The sequence below is a fragment of the Aethalodelphis obliquidens genome, unplaced genomic scaffold (genome assembly GCF_003676395.1).
Source record: "Aethalodelphis obliquidens isolate GAN/ISIS:26980383/991018 unplaced genomic scaffold, ASM367639v1 scaffold7, whole genome shotgun sequence".
NCBI lineage: Eukaryota > Metazoa > Chordata > Mammalia > Artiodactyla > Delphinidae > Aethalodelphis > Aethalodelphis obliquidens.
Genome location: NW_020837951.1, coordinates 43,620,828 through 43,645,797, shown reverse-complemented (window position 1 = coordinate 43,645,797; position 24,970 = coordinate 43,620,828). Strand labels below are relative to the sequence as shown.

The 24,970-nt window shown below is 38.9% G+C and overlaps 1 protein-coding gene across 3 annotated transcripts in view; it reads left to right on the top strand.

The window, feature by feature from the left end:
* The window catches only part of PCSK5 (proprotein convertase subtilisin/kexin type 5), a 447,761-nt gene that overhangs the window by 276,190 nt on the left and 146,601 nt on the right, over nt 1–24,970 (top strand). For all 3 annotated transcript variants that reach the window (XM_027105664.1, XM_027105665.1, XM_027105666.1), the window contains exons 13-16: nt 4,988–5,124; nt 13,231–13,374; nt 17,403–17,505; nt 19,074–19,267. In XM_027105664.1, the coding sequence (XP_026961465.1) occupies nt 4,988–5,124; nt 13,231–13,374; nt 17,403–17,505; nt 19,074–19,267 (578 nt within the window). The remainder of the gene's footprint in view (nt 1–4,987; nt 5,125–13,230; nt 13,375–17,402; nt 17,506–19,073; nt 19,268–24,970) is intronic.

Sequence of the window (24,970 nt, the reverse complement as noted above, 5' to 3'; positions counted from 1 at the left end):
AGCACTTATAAGTGCTAACCCTTCTTTATGCAGTGCCTTTCAAAGCACCTGGTGAGTGACTATCACACACAGCTGGCCAGGTCTCTCCCAGAGAGGTTGATTCTAAAGGTCTAGGTGAGGCCCGTGAATTTGCATTTCTAATAAGCTCCCAGGTGATGTTGAAGCTGCCCATCCACAGACCAGACTTTTAAATGGCACCGATTTAAAAGATCACCCAGCTTTTTCAAACACAGTCTTCTTATTTTCATGTCATCAAAAAACTTGTGAGCAGTATGCTGCTGGGTGCTGTGAAAGTCATTTACAAAGGAGTTTATAATGTAAAACAGATATTTAGATAAAAGCCATCTACTATGAAAGAATATATCTTCAAGACGATTAAGCACTTACATCGTGTACCCACAAGAAGGAATGCATTTCGGGGTTGGTAAGTTAGTAAGAATGTGCACGTTGAAAGTTTTTTAGAAAACTCACCTTTTTAGGTATTCCAAACCTCTAGAACCAGTACCTTTCTCTCAACCTTTCTTAAAGAAGCGATTTAGATTAGAAGAGAGAGAAAAACTTAATAGTGTGTTTTAAGTACCGTTTCAGAAGCAAATTATTTACAACTTACAAAAGCCGAACATCTAAAGGAAATCAGAAGCTCCGTTACAACTAAGCCAAATGAGTGCTTTAAGCATTCTATCAGCTTTAGGTTAAATTGTGATGAAGCACTGAAAATATTAAAAATCAAAAAAGAGAACCAAAAGAAAAAAGAAAACTTCCAAAATATTGGTTTAATGTCTAATTCTGTAGTGAACACAAATACTGTCTGTAGTCGTGGATGATTCTGAAATTAAGATCCATTTACAGTTTGAGAAATAATTATATGATAACACATAGCTGTCAGTACTTACAAAATGTCTTGTTATTTAGTTGCCATAACATCAGAGAAGCATGTTGTAGCCTTGACACATTGGCTAGACTCTTTAAGTGAAAGGGGGAAAGAAAGCTTACAGTAATTATATGAGTTATTTCCTGAGTTAATTCCTCAAAAGGACGTACTACATTTAATGGCAGTCCTTCCTACCAATCTTCATCAAAGTAATTGAAAACCGCTCACAGGGGTAGGGCTGTGGGCACCGTTTTAATAGCTGGATACACGATTTGTGCCCCTGCATGCATATATCATTTCATCGAGCACATGATTATGAAGTCAAGTTGACGGAACAGGGTTTCACTGCAACAGGAGATGTGGACACGGGTATGGAGTTAATGTACTCCAGCTTTCAGCACGCTGGCCCTGCTTTATTGACATTTGATCCACACTAATAATGTTGGCATGTGTCTCTTTTCTTCACTGTTGGCACAGCACAGACGTTCAGACAGGGCACTGGACTTTTTAGTTGATAAACGAAGACCACACAATTAGAATCTCTTTAGCGCTGTCCAGTGATTTGACACTTGGTTGGAGCGAGTATGTTCTTTGCAACACAAGTCTCGTCTACTACCTACATTACCTTTTGTTATATGCAGATGATGCAGGGTTTTTAAATAGTACAATACGAAAAATAGCGAATAGTTTTAAGTACTGAATCAGAGTAAAAATAAAAGGGTGGGGATTAGAAAAGTCAATGCCCAGCTAGTTGAAACAACAATAACAATCAGTGTCTATTTCTCTCCCCGTCAACTCTTTTAGCAAAATGCAGTGATCGTGTTTGGCTGCATTTTAATTCCTCTCCTCAACTTTTATGTCCACATGAAACTAATGAGCATTCCAGCTCTGCATAAAGTGAAGAGGCCGGGCTGGGAACCACTCAGCCAGATAGACAAAGCCTGTTTACATTCGGGCTTTGAAACACTTATTTGAATGGTGATTATGGATAGTTCTTCTGGGTACCTAGTTTATATTTAATTTTCGTTCCAAATGTGATTTTAAAATGATTGATAGCAATGGAATGATTTTCAAAGGTGGAGAGGAAAGGGTGTAAGGGAAGAAACATAGGGTCTGCTAATCCAGCACTCAAATAAATAACTGACCCATGAGTAATTAAAAGTTGGCTGAGGTTGTGGAAACAAGACTGCCCCTCATGTGATGGCAGCCTCAAGTCTCCTTTGTAGTTTTTGGACATGAGGCCGTGAGCCAAATGTTCTGTCTAAACTGTTTGGGAATTGCTTTTCAGTTTGACACTCTTGGAAAGGTATTACGTGACAAGCTGTCGCTTCAGTGCCCTCAAATGGCACAACAGCCTCAACGAATTGGAACTGAAATTAGAACTGTTGGGCTAAGAAGTGGTTCTAGACCAATTTTCTGCCTCCATCCATTTCTATGTCACAATATTCACTTCAGTAACATCCCTCTGGCAGGAAGTACCATTTGAAAAGTTTCCTCCTTCCCTACCTCTGTGTCTCGTTTTCACCCAACACACACTTTCTGGGTTTTACATGAAGGACCCAGTAGGTAAGTCAATTGTGTTTATAATGACCCAACAATTTCTTCCTGGCCAAGTCCAGTTTCAAGCCACAAACTTGTGAAACAAGCCCTATTGTGGTAGTGCGTGGATTGTAAGATCTCCTGGATGTATGTACCATCCATAATCTATCGAAGATCATTTTCAGTGGGAAGACATTCATGTAAGGAGCCACTGTTTCCATCCCCGTTATCATGAGGGAAAGCTGCCAGATCTAATATGGTCCTCGTTGAAATGCCGCACCCTTTGGTTCAGAAGTAACCTGTATACAGGTTATACAGGTTATACAGGTTAGTAACCTGTATACAGGTTATACAGGTTAGTATACAGGTATACAGGTTACTGTATACAGGTATACAGTATACAGGTATATAGTATACAGGTATACAGTATACAGGTATACAGTAACCTGTATACAGGTATACAGGTTAGTATACAGGTATACAGGTTAGTAACCTGTATACAGGTTATACAGGTTAGTATACAGATATTCTAAAAAAAGAAAAAGGCCTTCCTGTCCATATAAGGTTTGAAAATCACTGCCTCCCATTAACCCCATATGGAGATTAACAAAACATATTTGAATATTCCAAAGATCTGCAGTGTTCTCCAGTAAAGAGATCTGTTCAACTTTGACTCAGCCTTTTCTCAATTTTCTGACCATGGGACACTTGGAGAATGTTGCTAAATACTTTTTATTTTTCTTCTTCCAAGACCTCAGGAGTATGCAACAGGTGATTTTCCTGTTTATTGCTTTTCTCCAGGGAAAGCTGCCGAGTGTCAGCCATTTACCTAACACGGTCCCTAGTTACGTCCCCTAACCCTCCAGCTTCAGAATCCAGCTGGCATTTTAGAGGGAGCCTCAAACACATTGATAGAACACTTTAAAAAATCAGAATTGTAATGTATTAAGTTATAATGAGATTAGACTGGTTATTTTTGTTTTTAGAAGGGTGCATTTTCTCCCAATGGGAAGATGCACATGGAAGTTCAAATGATAACCACGAGTTTCCTTGGTGAACAGGAAAGTAAAGCAAGGAGAGGTGATTGTATGTCTTAAATAGCTGTCAACATCCACTTGTCATGACCTTTGTATTTGTCTGCACTGAAGGACAGATATGTCCCAGTAATTGGACACGGTTGCTCCTAAGACAATGCTAGAGATGCTTTTCCCTCTCTGTTTGCCCCAACAAAAATAATAGATGTATATAATGTTTTTTAAGTACTTAAAATTTTTTTTTTCTCTTGCCCCATCTTTCATCTTCTACTTTCTGGGTCCCATCTCTATAGAAATCTTTTGGATATTTCTTCAGATAGTCAAATCTCCGTCACATGCCTATGTAAATAATATGCCTGTTTCTTCCTATGCTAGCCTTATCCATATCTATTTTATACATATCTATTGACATCTCTTGATTCGGATTCTCTTTATTTTTCTTTATATTTTGTATCCCTCAGGATGACTTCACAGAAAACAGAAGTAATTCCAGTGATTTCAAGCAGGAAGAGATTTCATACAGGGAATTAGGAACTTAGAAAATTATTAGAAGGGCTGGAAGGGCAGAATTTAGGCTGCAGTTCCAGGCATGACTCCCTGAACTGGATAAGATGAATGGGCATGGTTTTTCATTGAGAAGTAATTTACATACAATTCACTTTTTAATGTGAATAATAAGTTTTGACAAATATATATAGCTGCATAACCAGCCATTATTTTCAAGGTATCAAACAGTTCCTTCATTCCCAAAACTTCCACCATGCCCCTGCCTCCTACCTCCTAGCCCCTGACAGCCACTAATCTGTTTCTGTTTAAGTAGTATTTTCTAGAATGTCATATAAATTGAATCAGATAGTGCATGATCTGTTGTGTCTGACTTTTTCCACTTAGCTTAATGCCTTCAAAATTCATTCATGTTGTTGCAGTCATTAGCAGTTCAACAGTTTTTATTACTAGGTAGTATTTCATTCTGTGAATATACCATAATTTGTATACCCATTCACCAGTCGATGGACATCTGAATTGCTAACAGTTTTTGATGATTATGAATAAAGCTGCTGTGAGCCTTCATGTGGAGTTCTTTGTGTGGACGTATGTCTTCACTTCTCTTGGGTAAATATCTGGCGAGGCGGGGGGGTATTGTTTCGTCATATGGTAAGAATTGTCAAACTGTTGTTCAGAGCAGCTGCACCATTTTGCGTTTCCATCAGCAGTGTAAGAGAGCTTCAGTTTCTCCACATCATCAACTCTTGGTACTACCAGGCTTGTGAGTAGCGTCTTAGCCTAGGTTCCCTGATACCCACATCATTATCCCTCCCAGATTTGTTACTGGACAGCCAGCCCCATGCCTGTTTCCCTCTGGTAGAACAATGATATGCATATATTTGGATCTACTAATCGGTGAGGCCCAGGATGAAGACAACCTCCAGGGTTGAGCTGAACATGCTGATAGATACAGAGAGATCACTCATCATGGTCTTGACTTGATACTCACTAGATTTTAAATAACATAAAAAAACAATGTTTTATGGTTCTCTCTCAGGCTTTTTGATCATTCCATGGAAGGATTTAAAAATTGGGAGTTCATGACCATTCATTGCTGGGGAGAACGAGCTGCTGGTGACTGGATCCTGGAAGTTTATGACACTCCCTCTCAGCTGAGGAACTTCAAGACTCCAGGTAGGAACTCCCTTTCTCTAATTTGATTTATTGTACAGAAAAATGATGGAGTATGTTCTGGCCAAGGAATGTGTTTCACATTCATATATCAATTTTATCCTTTCTCATATGATCCTGTGCTTTGAGTTGTCTTCCTGTTCTCCAATTCTCAAGATCACCATTAGAAAAGTAGTAATTTAAGGATACGAATTCAAGAATAAGTATTTAGCTATAAGTACAAGATGAAACATGACAGCTATTCACTGATATTTCAGAATATATGGTCCATATCTCTAACCAGCTTCCCTTACTTTCTTTGTCAATAAACAAGCCAGCCTTGTCCACCTACAATGGGTAAATTGCATGGTCATAAGAGGAGACAAGTTCCCTTGACTATCTTTTTTCTGAGTTTACTTTCAATTTAATTTTCAGTGCAGACAGACATTGAGCCTGGCCTATGCCAGCTAAACTGGTTACCACTAAAGAGAATGCATGATAGGATTCTGCCCTTTGTGAGCCCAGGAGCTAAGTAAAGAGAAAACTTTCCTGATACGTAAAACGTGGAAATGAATGATGTTAACAGAGTTCTTTTCAGGTGGTCTGACTCTGTTGCCGCACATGGCCTATTTCCCTCTTCTTGCTAACGTATGAACCTTGTTTGTGACATAAAATAAGGAAAAGTACAAATGCAGCATGAGATGGGAGATTGAACAGTATTTTTGCAGCAGCCTGTGTTGCCTGTGATGGAGCCCTAAGTAGTACTTGTTTCAGTAACAAGTGATCTGTTTGATAACTACCCCAGCCTCCCACCCAGCTGTGGACCCCTCTTCCATCGTCTAATAAGTTTATGCTTCTCAATGCTCTGTCCAGTCCATCTTCAGAAGAACCGGGCTTGAGGGCAGTTTTAGGACTGCCATCTAATTCTAAGTCCTCTCCTCATCACAGAATAATTTAACCCAACATTCTGTCATTAACTGTAAGGGTGTGATTCATTCAGATACCGTGGGTTGCATCGGGCAAAAGAAGCAAACAGCAGAACGCAGGCGTGAACCGTACATTTGCCGCTCTTTTGCCTTGCCCACCAGTCAGGGAAAGTTACTCATTCTGAGAGACCCATTTTCTGCACACAGTTTAGCCATCTCTTTTCCCTTATTCCGTGATGTGGTTCATCTGTGTTGCCACAGTGGTCCCATAGTCAGGGAAATCAAAACCAGCATGGTGGCAAGGTCCCAATGAATCAGGATAAAAGTTTTGTGAAAGAGTATCTGGGTCCAGCTCACTTCCAGCATGCACCATGGATGTAATGGTTGCCAAGGTTTTATTCAGAAATCAGATATTTGTCAATAAGGCAGAGTTGATAGAAAACATTCAAATAAACTAGACCCTGGTTTCTAGACAACCTTCACTTGTTCCTAATCTAGTTAGTTCCCAGGACCTTCCTCTCTCCTTCCCTCTTCTTTTCAGGCCAGGCTTACTGCTCATGCTATGGAGATGTGCTGTGTCATGGCGCTCAGGGGCAATGGCAGGCATGGTGACTGGACTGGGCTGCCCTGACCAAAGGGCAGCTCCCAGGAGATCCATCAGCACGTGTCACTACAGGGCTGTTATATCTCAAGAGATCCCAGAGAAATAAACACTGTCCAAACGTGGCAGTTGTGTACCAACAGGGGTGCAGCCTAGGGTACAGACATAAGGGGTGCATTATCTATTGATAATTTAAGACAGTTATAAAAGTGACTCTTTGATAAAATGCTCCTCCCCACAAGCATAGACTGCCCCTAGGGGCATACTAATGGTAGACCTGGGGTGGTGTGCAAGCATGAGAGGCCAACATAAATCTCTCTGCCCTCAAGGAGTTCAGAGTCTATCCGGAGTTTACTGTGATTATCTGTGTTAAAAGCTCTCTGCAGTATTCCAGATCATGTAGAGTTGTCCATTTCATATCACTGGCTTCTCCTTATACTGTTTAAATGTTTGCGTTTAACCCCAGTCACCTCCAGTCATCTTAGAGATGTTCTTTTGTGTCAGAAGAGAGATACCCTAATGCTATACAGCCTGGGGTCAGGAGGCTTTATTAGAAACACATGGTCTCCGGGTATCCTTTCTTCAACCAACCTTTCAGTTCGGAATTAGACACAACTTTGAAAAGGGACTTTTACTTTTCTCTGTGTGTTTCTATCATTGTTCCTATGGTGTACAGTCCTCTAATTAAATGAGGGGTTTCTTTAGTAAGCTACTCGAAATTCAGTTGGAGACATAGAATCTTCTAGCCCAATTAAATGGTAGAATCATTCCCAAGTATGGAGGTTCCTGGCTCTAAACTGAGTTTATATTTGTATATTATTTCTTCCCATTTGCTTATTATTAAAACACATACTAAGGATTTTTGGAGGCATTTTTGTTGTTCTTGTTTCATTGCATATTAAATCTATCTTGGGTTTTCTATCTTGGGCAGATTGCATCTAAGTGTTAGCAAGTAGAATGGATTTTTTCTCATTCTGCATTTACACTGCTATTTTTCACAAGATGTTGCAGTATCTATTGCAAAGTCTGCTATAGAATTTAGCAAATGGAAACATGATAGGGGAGGGAAAAAGTGACGGCCCAAATATGGCAGCGGTTGATGTGAATTGTGGCAGAGAGCCTAAGGAAATAAAATTACATAATAAGTGAAAAATAAAGAGAGAAACTGCCCAGCGGGCCTATGATGTACTTCAGAAATGGCACCAAGGGAAATAATCAGTTATGAGTCAACACTCTTTAAACATTTACAAGGGTAAACTTTTAGACAAAATCATCTTAAGTTAAATGGACCAGGTTTTAGAGTAACTGACATAGTGTCCTTGTATTATGTGTTCCATGTGTGCACTTGAGAGATGCCATATGGAAAATAGGTTCCCTTTTGCATTGCTACCTAACGGCAGTCAGATTGGTCATTAATTTCAGGTAGTCATTCATTTCTTGACACTACTTGAAATTCTGAGACTGAACAACACCCTAATTATGAATAGGATAGCCATTAACAAGTGAGTCCAAAGAAAACCTGGCAGAGGTCAAACCAAATATAAACCAGTGTGCTGGCCCAATGCAGATGTCAGAAAACAATGAATGTGGCCCAGAATATGTTCATTTTTAAACTTCAAGTTCCTAAACTCCTAGAAATGGCAAGGAAGGCAGAATCATATAATAGTTTAAGAATGCAAGATTTGGATACATAATTTTTTTTAATTGAAGGATAATTGAAATATTAGTTTCAGGTGTACAACTGTATGATTTGATATTTGTATGTATTGTGAAATGATCACCACAGTAAGTCTAGTTAACATCCATCACCTCACATAGTTACAAAATTTTTTTTCTTGTGATGAGAATTTTTAAGATACACTGTTTTAACAACTTTGAAATATACAGTACACTACTATTAACTAGACTCACCATGCTGTACATTACATCCTCAGGACTTATATGTTTTTTAACTGGAACTTTGTATCTGTTGACCCCCTTCACCTATTTCACCCACCCCTACCCACCCCCTGCCTTTGGCAACCACCAGTCTGTTCTGTGTATCTATGATTTCTGTCTTTTACTTTTTGTATTTTATTTTTTTAAGACTTCACATGTAAGTGAGATCATACAGTATTTGTCTTTTTCTGTCTGACTTCAACTTAGGAAGGTCCATCCATGTTTTCATACAAGGCAAGATTCCCTTTTTGTGGCCCAGTAATATTGTGTGTGTGTGTGTGTGTGTGTGTGTGTGTGTGTGTACACATGTATGTACACATATATTTTCTTTACCCATTCATCCGTCAGTCGACATTTGGGTTGCTTCCTCGTTTTGGCTATTGTAAATAATGCTGCAGTGAGCATGTGGGTACATGTAACTTTAAGAGTTAGTGTTTTTCTTTTGTTTTTCAGATAGATACCCAGAAGTGGAATTGCTGGATCATATGGTAGTTCTATTTTTAATTGTTTGAGGAACCTCCCTACTGTTTTCTATAGTGGCTGCACCAATTTACATTCCCCCCAACAGTGCACAAGGGTTCCCTTTTCTCCACATCCTCACCAATATTTGTTTTTTTGATAATAGTCATTCTAACAGGTGTAAGGTAATAGCTCATTGTGGTTTTGATTTGCATTTCCCTGATGATTAGTGATGCTGAGTGCCTTTTAATGTTGGCCATCTGTATGTATTCATTTGAAAAATGTTTATTTAGATCCTCTGCCCATGTTTTAATCAGATTATTTTTCTGCTATTGAGTTGTATGAGATCTTTACATATTTTGGATATTAACCCCTTACCAGATATATGATTTGCAAATAGTTTCCATAGGTTACCTTTTCATTTAGTTGATGGTTTCCTTTGCTGTGCAAAAGCTCTATAGTTTGATGTAGTCCCACTTATGTATTTTTGCATTTGTTCCCTTTGCTTTTGTTGTCAAATACAAAAAATCATTCCCAAGATCAGTGTCAAGGAGTTTGCCACCTAGGTTTTCTTCTAGAGGTTTTATGGTTTCGGGTCTTACATTCAAATCTTTAAGCCATTATGAGTTAGTTTTTTGTGTATGGTGTTAGATAGTGGTCCAGTTTTTCTAACACCATTTATTGAAGACTGCCTTTTCCCCATTGTATATTCTTGGCTCCTTTGTCATAAATCAATTGACCCTATATGTGTGGGTTTATTTCTGGGTTTGCTATTCTGTTTCATTCATTTATGTGTCTGTTTTCATGTCAATACCATACTGTTTCGATTATTATAGCTTTGTAGTATAGTTTGAAATCATAGCACGTGATACATCCAGATTTGTTCTTCTTCCTCAAGATTGCTTTGGCTATTTGGGGTGTTTTGTGGGTCCATAAAAATTTTAGGCTTGTTTGTTCTATTTCTGTGAAAAATGCCTTTGGAATTTTCCTAGGGATTACATTGAATCTGTAGATTGCTTTGGGTAGTATGGACATCTTTACAATATTCTTCTAATTTATGAGCATGGAATATCTTTCCATTTATTTGTGTCTTCAATTTATTTCATCAATTTCTTATAGTTTTCAGTGTACAGATCTCTCACTTTCTTGGTTAAATTTATTCCTAGGTATTTTATTCTTTTGATGCAGTTGTAAATAGGATTGCTTTCTTAATTTCTCTGATAGTTCATCATTAGTGTAAAGAAATGCAACAGATTTTTGTATACTGATTTTGTATCTTGAAACTTTTCTGAATTTGTTGCTTAGTTCTAAGTTTTTTGGTGGAGTCTATATATAATAGTAACAGTTTTACCTCTTCCTTTCCAACTTGGATGCCTTTTCTTTTTCCTGCCTACATCCTTGTTCCTGATTTATTATGTTGATATATGTTCCCTCTATAACCACTTTGTTGAGAGTGTTTATCATAAATGGATGTTGGATTTTGTCAATGCTTTTTTGCATCTATTGAGATAATTATAAGGGTTTTATCCTTCATTTTGTTACTGTGTCAAATCATATTGATTTACATATGTTGAAACATCCTTTCATCCCTGGAATAAATCCCATTTGATCATGATGTATGATCCTTTTAATGTATTGTTGTATTCAGTTTGTTAACATTTTGTCGAGGATTTTTGCATCTATGTTTATCAGGGATTTTCTTTTCTTGTGGAAACCTTGTCTGGTTTTGATATCAGGGTAATACTGACCTCATAAAATGAGTTTGGAAGTATTCCTTCCTATTCTATTTTTTGGAAGAGCTTGAGAAGGATTGGTATTAATTCTTCTTTAACTGTTTGGTAGAATTCACCAGTGAAGGTGTCTAATCCTGGACATTCCTTTGTTGGGAAGTTTTTGATTATTGATCCTTATAGTAATTGGTCTGTTCAGATCTTCAGTTTCTTCATGATTCAGTCTTGGTAGAGTGTATGCTTCTAGGAATTTATCCATTTCTTATAGGTCCTCCAATTTGTTGGGTATAATTGCTGATAGTAGCCTTTTATGATCCTTTGTAATTCTATGGTATCAGTTAAAATGTCTCCTCTTTCATTTCTGATTTTGAGTCTTCTCTCTCTTCCTCTTGGTGAGGCTACCTAAAGGTTTGTCAGTTTTGTTCAGAGTCCTAGGGGACCCATGAGCCTAAGCCACACTGGCCACCAGAGCCAGCAACCTAGAGGTGTCCCCTAGGTGCCAGCTGAGAGTACAAGCTCCTTTCTTGTTCGTACCAGCAAGCTGGAGCAGGCCAAGGGAGAACCAGATGGCTCCAGTGAGCCTCCATGTTTGGACAGTATTCAGTAGGCCCTTTTCTGTATGTTAAATTAGATGCCTGCCCCTCGGCCAGTGCTTTAAGATAAGCAAATAAGCCTTTTTCATGGAAAGTCTGGGTGCTTTTCAGTCGACTGCCTCTGCACAGCACCCTGGAGTGAGAGTCCACGCAGGTGAGCTCTTTAAGAACTGCTCAGTTCACTACAGTCTTATGGGTCTTGTGGACCCAAGGCCCTTTGGGTTTCAAAGCTACATGGTTTGGGGGCTCATCTCTCAGGTGTAGGTCTTAAAAGTTTTGGTACCCAATGTGGTGCTCAAGCCTTTCACTCCTCGGGGAGAAGCTGGGGGTTTTTGAGTCCCCTCTCGATTGTGGGTTGTAGCACTGGGGGGTGGGGTTTATGGTAAGATGCATCGAAGCCTCTCCTACCCGTTTTGATCTGGGGTTTTCTTGTTTGCCTGATGCGTAGGAGCCACTCAGTTAGTTTGGGGGTTTTTTTCCAGAGGAAATTGTTCCATATGTGGCTACAGATTCAGCAAGTTTATGGAAAGCAGTGAATTCGGGATCTTCCTATATTACCATCTTAAATCAGAACCCCCAGATAGATTTTGATATCAGTCTGTCCTCTTACTGCCCTTGGGAAAGTTACCAACCTCTGTGCCTCAGTTTCCTCATCTACATATTGGGAATACAAGTACCTATTTCCCAGTTGTTGAGACCACTGAATGGAATAAAACTTACTTAGCGTATAGTAAGCACTTATAGAAAATAAGCATCAATTTGATGGTGATTATAGTTGCTGATAGATGAATTAGCAGACACCTGAAATTCATCCCTCTCTGAGCTGTGACAGAGCCCAACCCTAACCTTGCCTGGATTCTCTGTATTAGGCCAAGGTGAGGAGGAGATCTAAGGTGGGGGGAGGGGTATCCTACCTTCCTGCCAGCATATTTCCACGTTTTTAATGGTTTTGTCTTAATAACTTTTATTTAAGATTCATATAAAAAAAGAACCAAATTAAGCTTAATGGCCAGGAGACAGTTGTTTTCTGTTCGTTTACTTTTTGCATTAAAGACTTTAGTTTTATAAAGCTAAGAAATAAATTTATAAATAAGGATTAACTAAAGCAAATGTTCCTTGAAAGCCTACATCCAAAGGAGGCAAAACACTTCCCTCACATCTCCAAGCACCCTTGACCAGAAAATGCTGTATGACAGCACTGCCTAGTAGAACATTCTGCCAGTGGTAGAAATGTTTCCTGTATCTGTGCTGTTCATCGTAGCAGCCACCAGCCACATATGGCTACTGAGTACTTGAAATGTGGTCTAACTGAGGAACTGAAGTTTTAAATTTTAGTTAATTTAAACGGAAACATCCAAATGGATCTAGTGGCTATCATTGGCCAGCACGTGTCTACAGGATAATGTAGTGATGTATTCTTAACATTTCAGGTGGAACAAAGTAGTTGTTTTCATCTTTTTTTGATAAACAAGTCAGATAATGCCAACAGTTTTTTTTTAATTTATGTAAAACCTTTATACCTAGAAAAAGAAGGCCTTCTGTAAAATCCTGGGATTCTCTTAAATATCCATAATTTGAAACTCAGCCCTTGATCCAGAAATCTGAGATGTGTTTGTTTCTCACACACACACAAAATGCTGATTCAATTAAGGTGTATCCTACGTTTGGTGTTCAGTAAATACGTGGTATGTGAATTATTAAACAGTTAACTCTGCAAGCGTTGGAAAATGCATTTCTAGCCCTGTATCTGATGCAGTGATTCATATGAATCTGTTTCCCACAATTCTCCTACTCTTGCCTTTTCCTCAGTGAGAAGGAATTAAAGAAATTATGAAGCTGAAGAGGGAATGTTTGGTCATGATATGCTTTCATTGTTTCCCAAGGTAAATTGAAAGAATGGTCTTTGGTCCTCTATGGCACCTCCGTGCAGCCATACTCACCCACCAATGAGTTTCCTAAAGTGGAACGTGTCCGGTATAGCCGCGTTGAAGACCCCACTGATGACTATGGGACAGAGGATTATGCAGGTGAGCTGGCTTCCAATGGGGAGGCAGGCTAAGGAAAGAAAGCTCATGCCTCATTCCCCCAAAGAGATAAACCTCTACTCATATCCTGAGAGATTTTATTCCATCTTCCTTTCTGTCCCTTAGATATTGGTATGTGTACATTCAAGTATTCAAATATTCATGTTTTTTTCTTCAAAGCTAAAATCACACTGTATATAGAACATTCATATTCTTTTTTTTCCATTAAAGGTATCATTAAGAGCATATTTCCCTGTTGTCAAGTATCCTTAGAACACATATTTAAAAGGCAGCTTAATAGTCCATCCTGTTGTAATATATTTAATCCATAACCTGGGATGTGTAGTTTGCTTAGAGTTTTAGACTATTTTAAATAAGGTTTCAAATGAATACCATTATCAGTTTTTGACTACATCTTTGACTATGTCTTTAAAATAGAGTTCTAAGAATTACTGCATCAAAGGGAATCATCAGTTTTAGGGCTTGGATATGATTTGTCATGTTGCTTTCCAGACAAGATATACCAGTCTGCACTGTGACCACTGTGTGAGTGTTTACTACACTCATTCCTGCCAGCATTGAGTGGAAAGAAAAAAGTAAAAAAGAAAGAAAAGAACATGTTTAAATTTTTATAGCTTTGATTGCTAGTAAATCTAAACATTTTTTCCTTTGTGTTCTCTGAATGAAATACGTCTTTTACTCACTTTTCTATTCAAAGTGGCAGCAATTTTCTTATTTATAAAAACTCTTTGTATGTTATTGACTCTCTCATTGTCTCATATTCGCTGAAAACATTTTCTCTGTTATCACTTGCTTCCGAAACGTACTTTTTGTTTTGTGTTGTTTTGAGAGAAAAAGAAAATTGGAGAGCAGAGTTTATCGTTTCAGATAACATTTGTAATTTCTTTTTTACAGAATGTTTCTTCTTTAAAATCTGCTAAATGTTCACATGGATTATTTTTTTGTAATCTTTGATTTTTAATATATATTGTGAAGTGAAGTTCTGTCTTTATTTTCCAAACAGACTAACATCAATAGCTGAGTTGCCATCCTTTCTTTTATTAGTTTAGGATGTTTCCTTTATAACAGTATGGTAAGTTCTTATACCAGGTCTCTTCTGGTACCATCTTTTCCGATTTACCAATCTAATAATTCTTGATCCAGTAGCACCCACACTGTATTTTAATATCTGTTGAACGTCTACTCGTTGTTCTCATAGCAATTCTTAAATCCCCCTTTAAAAATCTCATTGAAATTTAGTTTGAATTTACATGCAATCTCATGGGAAGAACTGTTTTTACAATATACAGTCTTTCCATCCAAAACATAGACCGTATCCCATTTTACTGAAATCTTTTAATTTTATGTAGTGTTATTCTTGTTAGTGTTATTTCTAAGTATTTTAGGTCTTGTTGCTACTGTAGTGGAAAATATTCCATATTTTCTAACTATTATATGCTGGTATCAGGGATATCTGTTGGCTATTGTGTGTTTATCTTACATCTGGCCATTTTGCTTAACTTTATTAATTTGTATGTTTTAGAGTTGATTTTCTGGGGCAGTTAGGTACTGTAGCCATATCATCTGCAAATTATTTTTTCTCTTTCCCAGTGTATTTCTGATTCCTGTCTTGTTGCATTGGCTACCACTTCCAGCAGCATTCAGTCCTTCTGGGATATCATATATAACACTTAATGAACAAAGCTTCTCCTAATGGAGAACTGTTCGTAAATAGCAGTTTAACATACCTTTAGACAGGAACTTTTTTTTTTCTTACAGCTCAGCTCTCTAAGATTCTTTTTCATTAATCACTTTAACAGAGTATTTTAAATAAATATGCATTTGGTTCCTTTTATTCTAAGTAGGTGGTATCCCTGTGTCAATAATAAGCTTAGAGAATTCAGACCAATTGAGCTAACCAGAACTAGATTGTGTTCAGTTTTTGTCTTATTTTGCTTTGCGCTTATAACATTACTACTGATGTTATAACCAGCAAACCATTTTGTCTTCTCTGATAGGAGAAAGTTTATCTAAAAACATAAATGGAGTATAATAGTAATATATTACTATGTGCCTTATGGTATGTTTCCAGTTCAAATTTTGGTAATGTTAAAATTCTGAACAGTTATATATCCTTGTGGTTTTTCTCACTACATCTCCAAAATGTCCACATTGGTGCTTGTGAGAGAACAAAGACAATTATTTCATTATTACCCAGAAACCTAAAACGCTAAATTGCATCTGGGACAGTTTAAGATTATGAAAGAAACAGCACAGCATGTGAACTTGCCATACACAGCTCTTTGGCACATATCAAGAATAAGTGGTTTGGGTTGTTTTAATTGTAGAAATCATCCAGTGAAAATTTAGGGCCACCCATGATTCCTTTTCTTTGGAGCTGTGATTTTCACCTTCATTAAGAAGTCAGCCTCTCTAGAGGCACAGATGGCATTATCATAACCAGATCTCTGTACTGTTTCATCGAATTCCAGGGACTGTGGGACCCACAGCCGGGTGCACTTCAACCCTTACACAGCAGAGACACTCTCTCCTCATGTACCATAGCAGTCAGCTAAAATGTTCCAAGTTGCACTAGCTGTGGAATTTAAAGATCAGTTTTAAGGCTTTTGGGAAAATAGAGATAAACAGTGCTGTCAAATGACTCATGATTAATCAGAAATATACGTCAAGTCTGCAGCATTTTGAAATAACTCATTTCCATTCAGATCCAAAGGTCATGATTTACTACCCGTAAGTAGGAGACCTGGACTAAGAATAAGAAGCAGGACCTCTGTTGATCCCAACTCTCCTAGCCATATGATACTGGACAAGCCACTGTAACTCTTGGAAAATCGTTTTTATCCGTCAAATGACGGTGTTTGACTACTAGATTTTTCTCTAAGTCATTCCTCCCCACTTCTACCATTTTACGTTTCAATTCAGTAACTGTAGAACATAGTCCTACAATGACTAAAGGAGACCAAGTTTCAACAAAAGTAAGTCCTTTTTATTAAAATAAGTATGGCTTAAGACATTTGGCTCAAGACATTTCTGGTACCCTTGACTTACTTTTTGTGCATTTCATGCACCATGTTTATTGCTAGTTAAAATCATATGAGTTTTCAATGGGAAAGAGCTTCAAGATTATATGAGACCAAATCTCTCAAAATATGGAAAACAAGAAAAAAGGGAGTTTTAGTCAAGCAAGCAAAATATCTATAACTAGCCCATGTCATTAGAAAACTTTTCATCAATCACAAAGTAGCTCTATCTTTCTGGCATTTTTTTTTTTCCTGCCTGTGCAAAGAATACACAGCAAGAGAGAGATTAGGAACCTTCATCCCAGGTTTGGAATTCTTCAAGCTTGCTTGCATCTTTAAACTGTGTGTGTAGTTTTCTTTTGTTGAGCTGCCCATTGGCCTATGGGTAGGATGCAATTTTAAATCTATTATCTGTGCCTGAAGTACCTGCTTTGTAATCCAAAATGAGATGCGGATAAAATTGTGCCAGATGCCATAATGACGTTTCTTGCTGGCTCCAGTATCTCAGAGGTACTCAGTGGCTTTAATGACCTTGGATGAGAGAGACAATCTGGTCAGGGCATTGAATAACAACCCTTTTTTCCTTTCTGTCAACAGCTTAAATTCTCATTTTTCTATCCGACATTTTTATCATTATGCATATTTAATTGCAATCAATCAGTTTTTTTCTAGTTGCTGCAATGGCACTGTTCTTTTGAATTCTGAATTATTGTCTTCTCCCACAAGGCAACCATATGTGTGCTTTGAAGACCAGGCCCTGACTAGGATTTACATGCTTGATACTTAGGTAATTCAGGTTTTCCCCAAAAAAGTCAAGAGTTCACTCTGGGCTTACAGCCACATTGAACATTACTCCACCTCACTGCATTAGAAACGCTTAAAGAAAACTCTCACTGCCTAAGGGAGAAAAATACCTATTTATAATTCAAGGTAAAGCTTACCTGCTTTAAAATCATTTTTTCCAAGTGGTGTTCTGATTTCTTTTGGAAGGTCCCTGTGACCCTGAGTGCAGTGAGGTAGGCTGTGATGGGCCAGGACCAGACCACTGCAATGACTGTTTGCATTACTACTACAAGCTGAAAAACAACACCAGGTAAGAGAGAAGCCACATCAGACCCCCCTGAAGCACGCCCCCTGGTGTTCCTGGGAGCTCCCACAGGGTCACCACAGGCAGTGTGTTCCATGTTCTCCCACCAGGACCAAAGCCCAGAAGAGATGCTGCTGCCCACCCCCCGCCCCCCGACCCCGTCCCATCATTCAGAACGGTGAAACTGACACTGAATTACAAAACATCAAATGGACCTGTAGGCTAGGAAACTGCAAACGTCTTTTCTCACATTTCAAAGGATGATGGGGAGGGACTAGCTATGCACATGCCTGGTCTTCCCCTCTAGACCTTTCTATCCCGTTGATGTTTGATGCCACAGCTGCATTTGCCCTTCATGAAAATGCCAGTACACAAGCCAAATGGATGCTTGCCCGAATTCCCCAAAGTGTAAGCCCTTCATGTGGCAAAGCTGCTGGTCCCTGCACGTTCTCACGACTCCACTCTGGGCACTGAGGCGGGCCTGCTTGGACCCTGTGCTTCTGAGCCCCTGGCTTCTGACTCAAGCAGATATGTACCCACAGGGAGGGCCAGGGAACAGCGACTGCCCATCAGAGGCTGTGCTCTTCCAGGTGTGTCTCTCACATCCCTACCACCTCCCCCTCCTCTTTCAGGAGGAAACTCACAGGGAGCCAACTTGCAGTGCAGCCGTACTCCAGCCACCCAGGCGTGGTCCTGTTCCTCTCACATCCATGCTGGAATTTCAGTTCCTTAAAGCGAATATAAAATTAAATTTTTTAAATGTATAAAACATTTTTTTAAAATTAAAAAGAATAAATTCCTTAAAGGGAAAGCCCCTTGGCTACCTCAGCCCCTCTCATTAGCTCCTAGACTTAGCAAATGCCTGATGTTTAATTGGTACTCAGTAAGTACTTGTTAAATGAATACATAAAGCCCAGACCTTCAGTTATGGGCAAGCAAGGTAGTCATTTTTTTATCATAAACAACATAAATTTAAATTTTTTTTTTTTTTTTTTTTTTTTGGCCACACCGCACAGCTTGCAGGATCTCAGTTCCCCAACCAGGGACTGAACCCAGGCCACAGCAGTGAAAGCCCGGAATCCTAACCACTAGGGAACTCCCTAAATATATTTATATTAATTTAGACAGTAGCATACAACCACCATCACCCTCACCACCCATACACACAGGATTCATATGACAAACACAACAATAGAAGTAACCCCTTATTAGGGCCTTTGTGCATAAAATCATGGTTTGCACATGTTTTCCCTTCAACCCAACAGCACAACCTTCTTGTTGAGACTCAGTTTCTAACCATCATCCCCTTTAAAGAGCTAGACCCGAACTGGAAGATGGTTTGGACCAAGACATGCCTTACTTGGTGGACTTGGTATTATGTAACTGCAGTGCTACGTCAGCACCCTACATAGGAGAAGGCTTTAACCAACAGAATTTGGCCCTTTGGATGTGGTGTTACCATCATGGTTAAAAAGGATTTTGAGAGTGAGGGCAGCTATGTGCTCAGCACCTCACTCACTCAGGACTGAATCTCTGGTGACACTGCCCTTCTTTCTTATCATTCCACAATGCAGGATCTGTGTCTCCAGCTGCCCCTCTGGCCACTACCACGCTGACAAGAAGCGATGCAGAAAGTGTGCCCCCAACTGCGAGTCCTGCTTTGGGAGCCATGGGGACCAGTGCCTGTCCTGTAAATATGGATACTTCCTGAATGAGGAAACGAACAGTTGTGTCACTCACTGCCCTGATGGATCGTATCAGGACACCAGTGAGTCGATTCCAAAATTTGGTCTTTAGAGAGGAAATGTAAGGTTTTCACTTGATTGATCTTGGGAGGGCTAGTCCTCCTCCATGAAATCTGGGCCTTAACATCAAACAGGGTCTAGGCAGTTTTTAAGAGGACACTTTACAATTGTTTTGTGAAAATGAATTTGTAGAAAAATTTGCAAAAAAATAATTTATGTAAAAATGCCTATAACTAACTGAATCTGGGGATGAGCCCGAGGACCCCTTGAAGCAGTGACTTGCTAGGAGGACCCACGAGACTCAGTATATCATTGTACTCGTGAACTCACAATTAAGACTTATTACAGTAAAAGGATACAGAGTAAAATCAGCAAAGGGAAAAGGCACATGGGACAAAGTCTGGAGGAAACCAGGTGCAAGTTTTCAAGAGTTTTCATCCAATGGAGTGACACAGGATACGTTTCATTCCCCCAGCAACAATTTGTGACAACATGTATGAAATGTCTCCATCTACCAGGGAACCTCCCTGGAGTCTCAGGACCCGGGGTTGTTATTAGGGTCTGGTTATGAAGGCACCCTGTACCTGGCACATACCAAAATTCCAGACTCCTAGAAGGAAAGCTGGTATTCAACGCAAACCATATTGTTTGTACAAACTGTTTAGGCTCCATGAGCCACTCTTATCAGGGTGGCGGGAAACTTCATAAAATCCAACTTCCCAGATGTCAGCCATGGGCCAACCTTATAAGGATAGCAGCCGGGCCTGCTCTTTTCTGCGCACTACGCAAAGGAAGCAGGCCCCTATACGATATCGACAAGGTTAAAAATGAGACTTTCATGTAAATAGAGAATGGAAATATGTCAGTGACTTACCTAACCCATTAATGAGGAAACCTACAAGGTGATAAGTGGGTTCAAAGACTATCAGGTATCTTAGTCCACCGGGAAAGGCAAAATGAGTTAGAGACAGGACTGAATAACATCCTGCATGGCAATACAATTAGAATTTGGGGGGGTTATTTTTTCAAATGGACAGAAATCATTTGGAACTTTATCAAACAGAAATCTGTAAATTAGCATGTGGCTTCACAGAATGTGGGCTCTAATCAAATGCCATTAGTGAACAAAGGTACATTGCCTGGAGAATTCCATAATCCTTGGGTACACCTCTTTTTGACAGTGTTCTGGTATGGCCCTGACAAGGGCTGCAGGTATCTTTTGCTGTATTTCTGAGCTCTGGATAATTTGTCTGAACAAGAGATTTAAAAAAAAAAAAAAACAAACAGGAAAGAATTTTGAAGTGGATACTTTTGCTACTTAACAAGTCAAATTCACTCTTGATTCAAAAGCAGGCTTTTCTCTATGAGGGAGATGGGGCTCTTGGCTTACCCTTTAGAGCAATGGGGATGGGTTCCCCAGTAGTTTTTATTTTCCCCAAAATTTGGAACATAAGCTGCAATGTGACGAAGAAAGGGAAAAATGAGAATGGGGAGGGGACATAAGGGATCAGAAATAAGTAGTATTCCTTAAAGAAAAAATTCAAAATTCAATCAGGAAGGCTGAGCCCTGGAAAAGATGCCAGGAGAGGTCCCAAGCCACCACCACCCTCCCGGACCCCAGAAGTGGTCATGAGCTGCCTAAGCCACCATGGTGTACTCCGGGGGCGCACCTGAGCTGCCACCGCCACCAAGAACCCCAGGAATGGCACCAGCCATCACATCTGCATACCCCATATTAAGGGGCTAATGATCAGCACATGCTAAGAGGCAACAGGCATCTCTACTAAAAACAGCCCTCGCACCAAATATATTAAACCCACACAAGCTACACAGGGATGCCCCCACATATAAATAGCCCTCCAAGACCACAGTAGATAATTGTTTCTCCTAAACTCACAGAGTAAGAGAAATATAAGTAAAATAAAGTAGGGGAGGAACCATTCCCAGTTAAAAGACCAAGAGAATTCCCCTGAAAGAACAAACAATGAAACAAACAGACCTCTTCAGTCTAATAGACACCAATTTCAAAAAGGAGATAATGAAAATACTGAAGGAATTAAGAAAGGCTATCAGCAGGAATGCAGAATACTGTAAAAACGAATTAGAAACTATAAATAGGAACCAAGAAAAATTAGAAAACTCATTTGCAGAGACAAAACTGAGCTAAAGGCATGAATAGCAGAATGAATAATGCAGAAGAATGAGTAAGTGACCTGGAAGATAGAATAATGGAAATCACCCAATCAGGACAGCAGACAGAAAGCCAAATGAAGAAAAATAAATGAAAGCAATATAAGAGACCTATGGGATAATATACAGCATGCCAATCTATGCATAATAGGGATTCCAGAAGGGGAAGAAAGAGAAAAGGGGATCAAAAATGTAATTGAAGAAATTATGGCTGAAAATTTCCCAAACCTAAAAAAAGAAACAGATATCCAGGTACAGGAAGCACAGAGGGTCCGAAACAAGATAAGCCCAAACAGACCTACACCAAGACATATTATAATAAAAATGGCAAAAGTTAAAGAGAGGATTGTAAAAGGCAGCAAGAAAAAAACAGAGTTAATTACAAGGGAACCCCCATAAGGCTATCAGCTGATTTCTCTAAAGAAACATTGCAGGCCAGAAGGGAGTGGCAAGATATATTCAAAGTCCTGAAAGGGAAAAATCTGCAACCTAGCACACTCTACCCAGCAAGATTATCATTTAGAAAAGAAGGAGAGAGAAAGAATTTCTCAGACAAGCAAAACCTAAAGAATACAGCAGTACTAAACTGATCCCAAAAGAAATATTGAAAGGTCTTCTCTAAATAGAAAAGAACTAAAACTCTGTAGGAAAGAGAAAATCACAACTGGAAAGTAAATCACTTAAATAAGCCAGACACAGATTTTTTTAAAAATCAAAAAATTTCTGTGAAAGTGATGATAACCATAATGAACAGCAAAAGGATGAAGATGTAAAAGAAGACATCAAAATCATAAAATGAGGGCTTCCCTGGTGGTGCAGTGGTTGGGAGTAGGCCTGCCGATGCAGGGGACACGGGTTTGTGCCCCGGTCCGGGAGGATCCCACGTGCCGCGGAGCGGCTGGGCCCATGAGCCGTGGCCGCTGGGCCTGCGCGTCCGGAGCCTGTGCTCCGCAAGGGGAGAGGCCGCAGCAGTGACAGGCCCGCGTACCACACACAAAAAAGAAAAAATCATAAAATGAGGAGAAGGAGAGTAAAAAATGTAGATTTTTTTCCTCCTATAATGTGTTTGAGCCTATATGACTCCCAGTCTAAGGCAAGTAGGTATAGGAAGGGGTTAACATACTTGAAAAACAGGCTAAGCACAAATCAAAAACGTACAGTAGATTCACAAAAGCCAAAAAGAAGAGAACATAAGTATAATGCAGAAGAAAATTATCAAACCACAAAAGGAAAAACAAAAAGGGACAAAAAAGAAATACAAAGTCAACGGGAAAACAAGGTTTAAAATGGATACATTTAAAATGGATACATACAAGGTTTAAAATGGTTACATACAAGGTTTAAAATACATTTAAAATGGATACATACAAGGTTTAAAATGAATACATATCTATCAATAATTACCTTAAATGTCAATGGACTAAATGCTCCAATCAAAAGACAGAGTGGCAGATTGGATAAAAAACAAGAGCCTACAATATGCCACCTACAAGAGATCCACTTTAGGGCAAAGGACACACATAAATTGAAAGTGAAGAGATAGGAAAAGATATTTAATGCAAATGGAAATGACAAGAAAACAGGGGTCACAATACTCATATCAGTCAAAATAGACGTTAAAACAAAGGCCATAAAGAAAGATAAAGAAGGACACTATATAATGATAAAAGGACCAATACAAGTAGAGGATGGAACACTTGTCAACATATATGCATCTAATATAGGAGTACACAAATACATAAAACAAATACTAACACACATAAAAGGAGAAACTGACAGGAATACAATAATAGTAGGAGACTTTAACATCCCACTCACATCAATGGACAGATCTTCTAGACAGAGAATCAATAAGGCAACCGACATCCTAAATGATACAATAGAACAGTTAGACTTAATTGATATTTTCAGGACATTACATTAAAAAAAACCAGAATACACATTATTTTCAAGTACCCATAGAACATTCTCTAGGATTGACTACATCCTAGGGCACAAAACAAGACTCAACAAATTTAACAATACAGAAATTATCTCAAGCCTCTTTTCTGACCACAATGGCATGAAATTAACCACAGGAAAAGAAATTAGAGAAAAATGATGAAATGTAGACTAAACAACATGCTACTAAAAATCTAATGGGTCAGGACTTCCCTGGTGGCTCAGTGGTTAAGAATCCGCCTGCCAGTGCAGGGGACACGGGTTTGAGCCCTGGTCCGGGAAGATCCGACATGCCGCAGAGCAACTGAGCCCGTGCGCCACAACTACTGAGCCTGCACTCTAGAACCCGTGAGCCACAACTACTGAGTGTGCTACACCTACTAAAGCCTGCGCACCTAGAGCCTGGGCTGCACAACAAGAGAAACCACCACAATGAGAAGCCCACACACTGCAATGAAGAGTAGCCCCCACTCGCGGCAACTAGAGAAAACCCACATGCAGTAACGAGGACCCAACACAGCCAAAAATAAATAATTAAAAAACAAAAAACTAATGGGTCAATGATGAAATCAAAGAGGAAATTTAAAAATACCTTGAAACAAATGACAATAAAAACAACCATACAAAATCTATGGGATACAACAAAAGCAGTTCTTAAAATTCATAACGACACAGACCTTCCTGAAAAAACAAGAAAAATCTCAAACAACCTAACCTACCACTTAAAAGAATCAGGAAAAGAAGAACAAATAAAACCTAAAGTCAGCAGAAGGAAGTAAATAATAAAGATCAGAGAGGAAATAAATAAAATAGAGATTAAAAAATAATAGAAAAAAATCAATAAAACCAAGAGCTGGTTCTTTGAAAGGATAAACAAGACTGACAAACTTCTGGCCAGGCTCATGAAGAAGAAAAGAGAGAGAACCCAAATAAACAAAATAAGAAATGAAAAACGAGACACAACAACTGATGTTGCAAAAATACAAAACATCATAAGGCAATACTATGAACAATTATATGCCAACAAGTTCTACAACCTAGAAGAAATGGACAACTTTCACAGAGCTCAGCAAAATTGAATCAAGAAGTAGATAATTTAAACAGACTGATCACTAGAAGTGCAATAGAATCTGTAATCTAAAAACTGCCTACAAACAAAAGTCCAGGACAGATGGCCTCACAGGTGAATTCCACCAAACATACAAAGAAGAATTTAATACCGATCCTTCTCAAACTCTTCCAAAAAAACTGAAGAGGAGGGAACACTCCCAGAGATATTCTATGAAGTCACCATCACCATGATACCAATAAAAGACAAAGGCACTGCCAAAAATGAAAATTACAGGCCAATATCTTTGATTAATATAGATGCAAAAATTTTCAACAAAATATTAGCAAAACATATCAAGTAACACATAAAAAAGATCATACACCATGACCAAGTGGGATTCATCCCAAATTCACAAGGATGGTTCAACATACACAAATCAATGTGATGCACCACATAAAAATAAAAGAAAAGACAAAAAACACAATATCATCTCAGTATATGCAGAAAAGGCTTTTGACAAAATTCAACACCCATTTCTGATAAA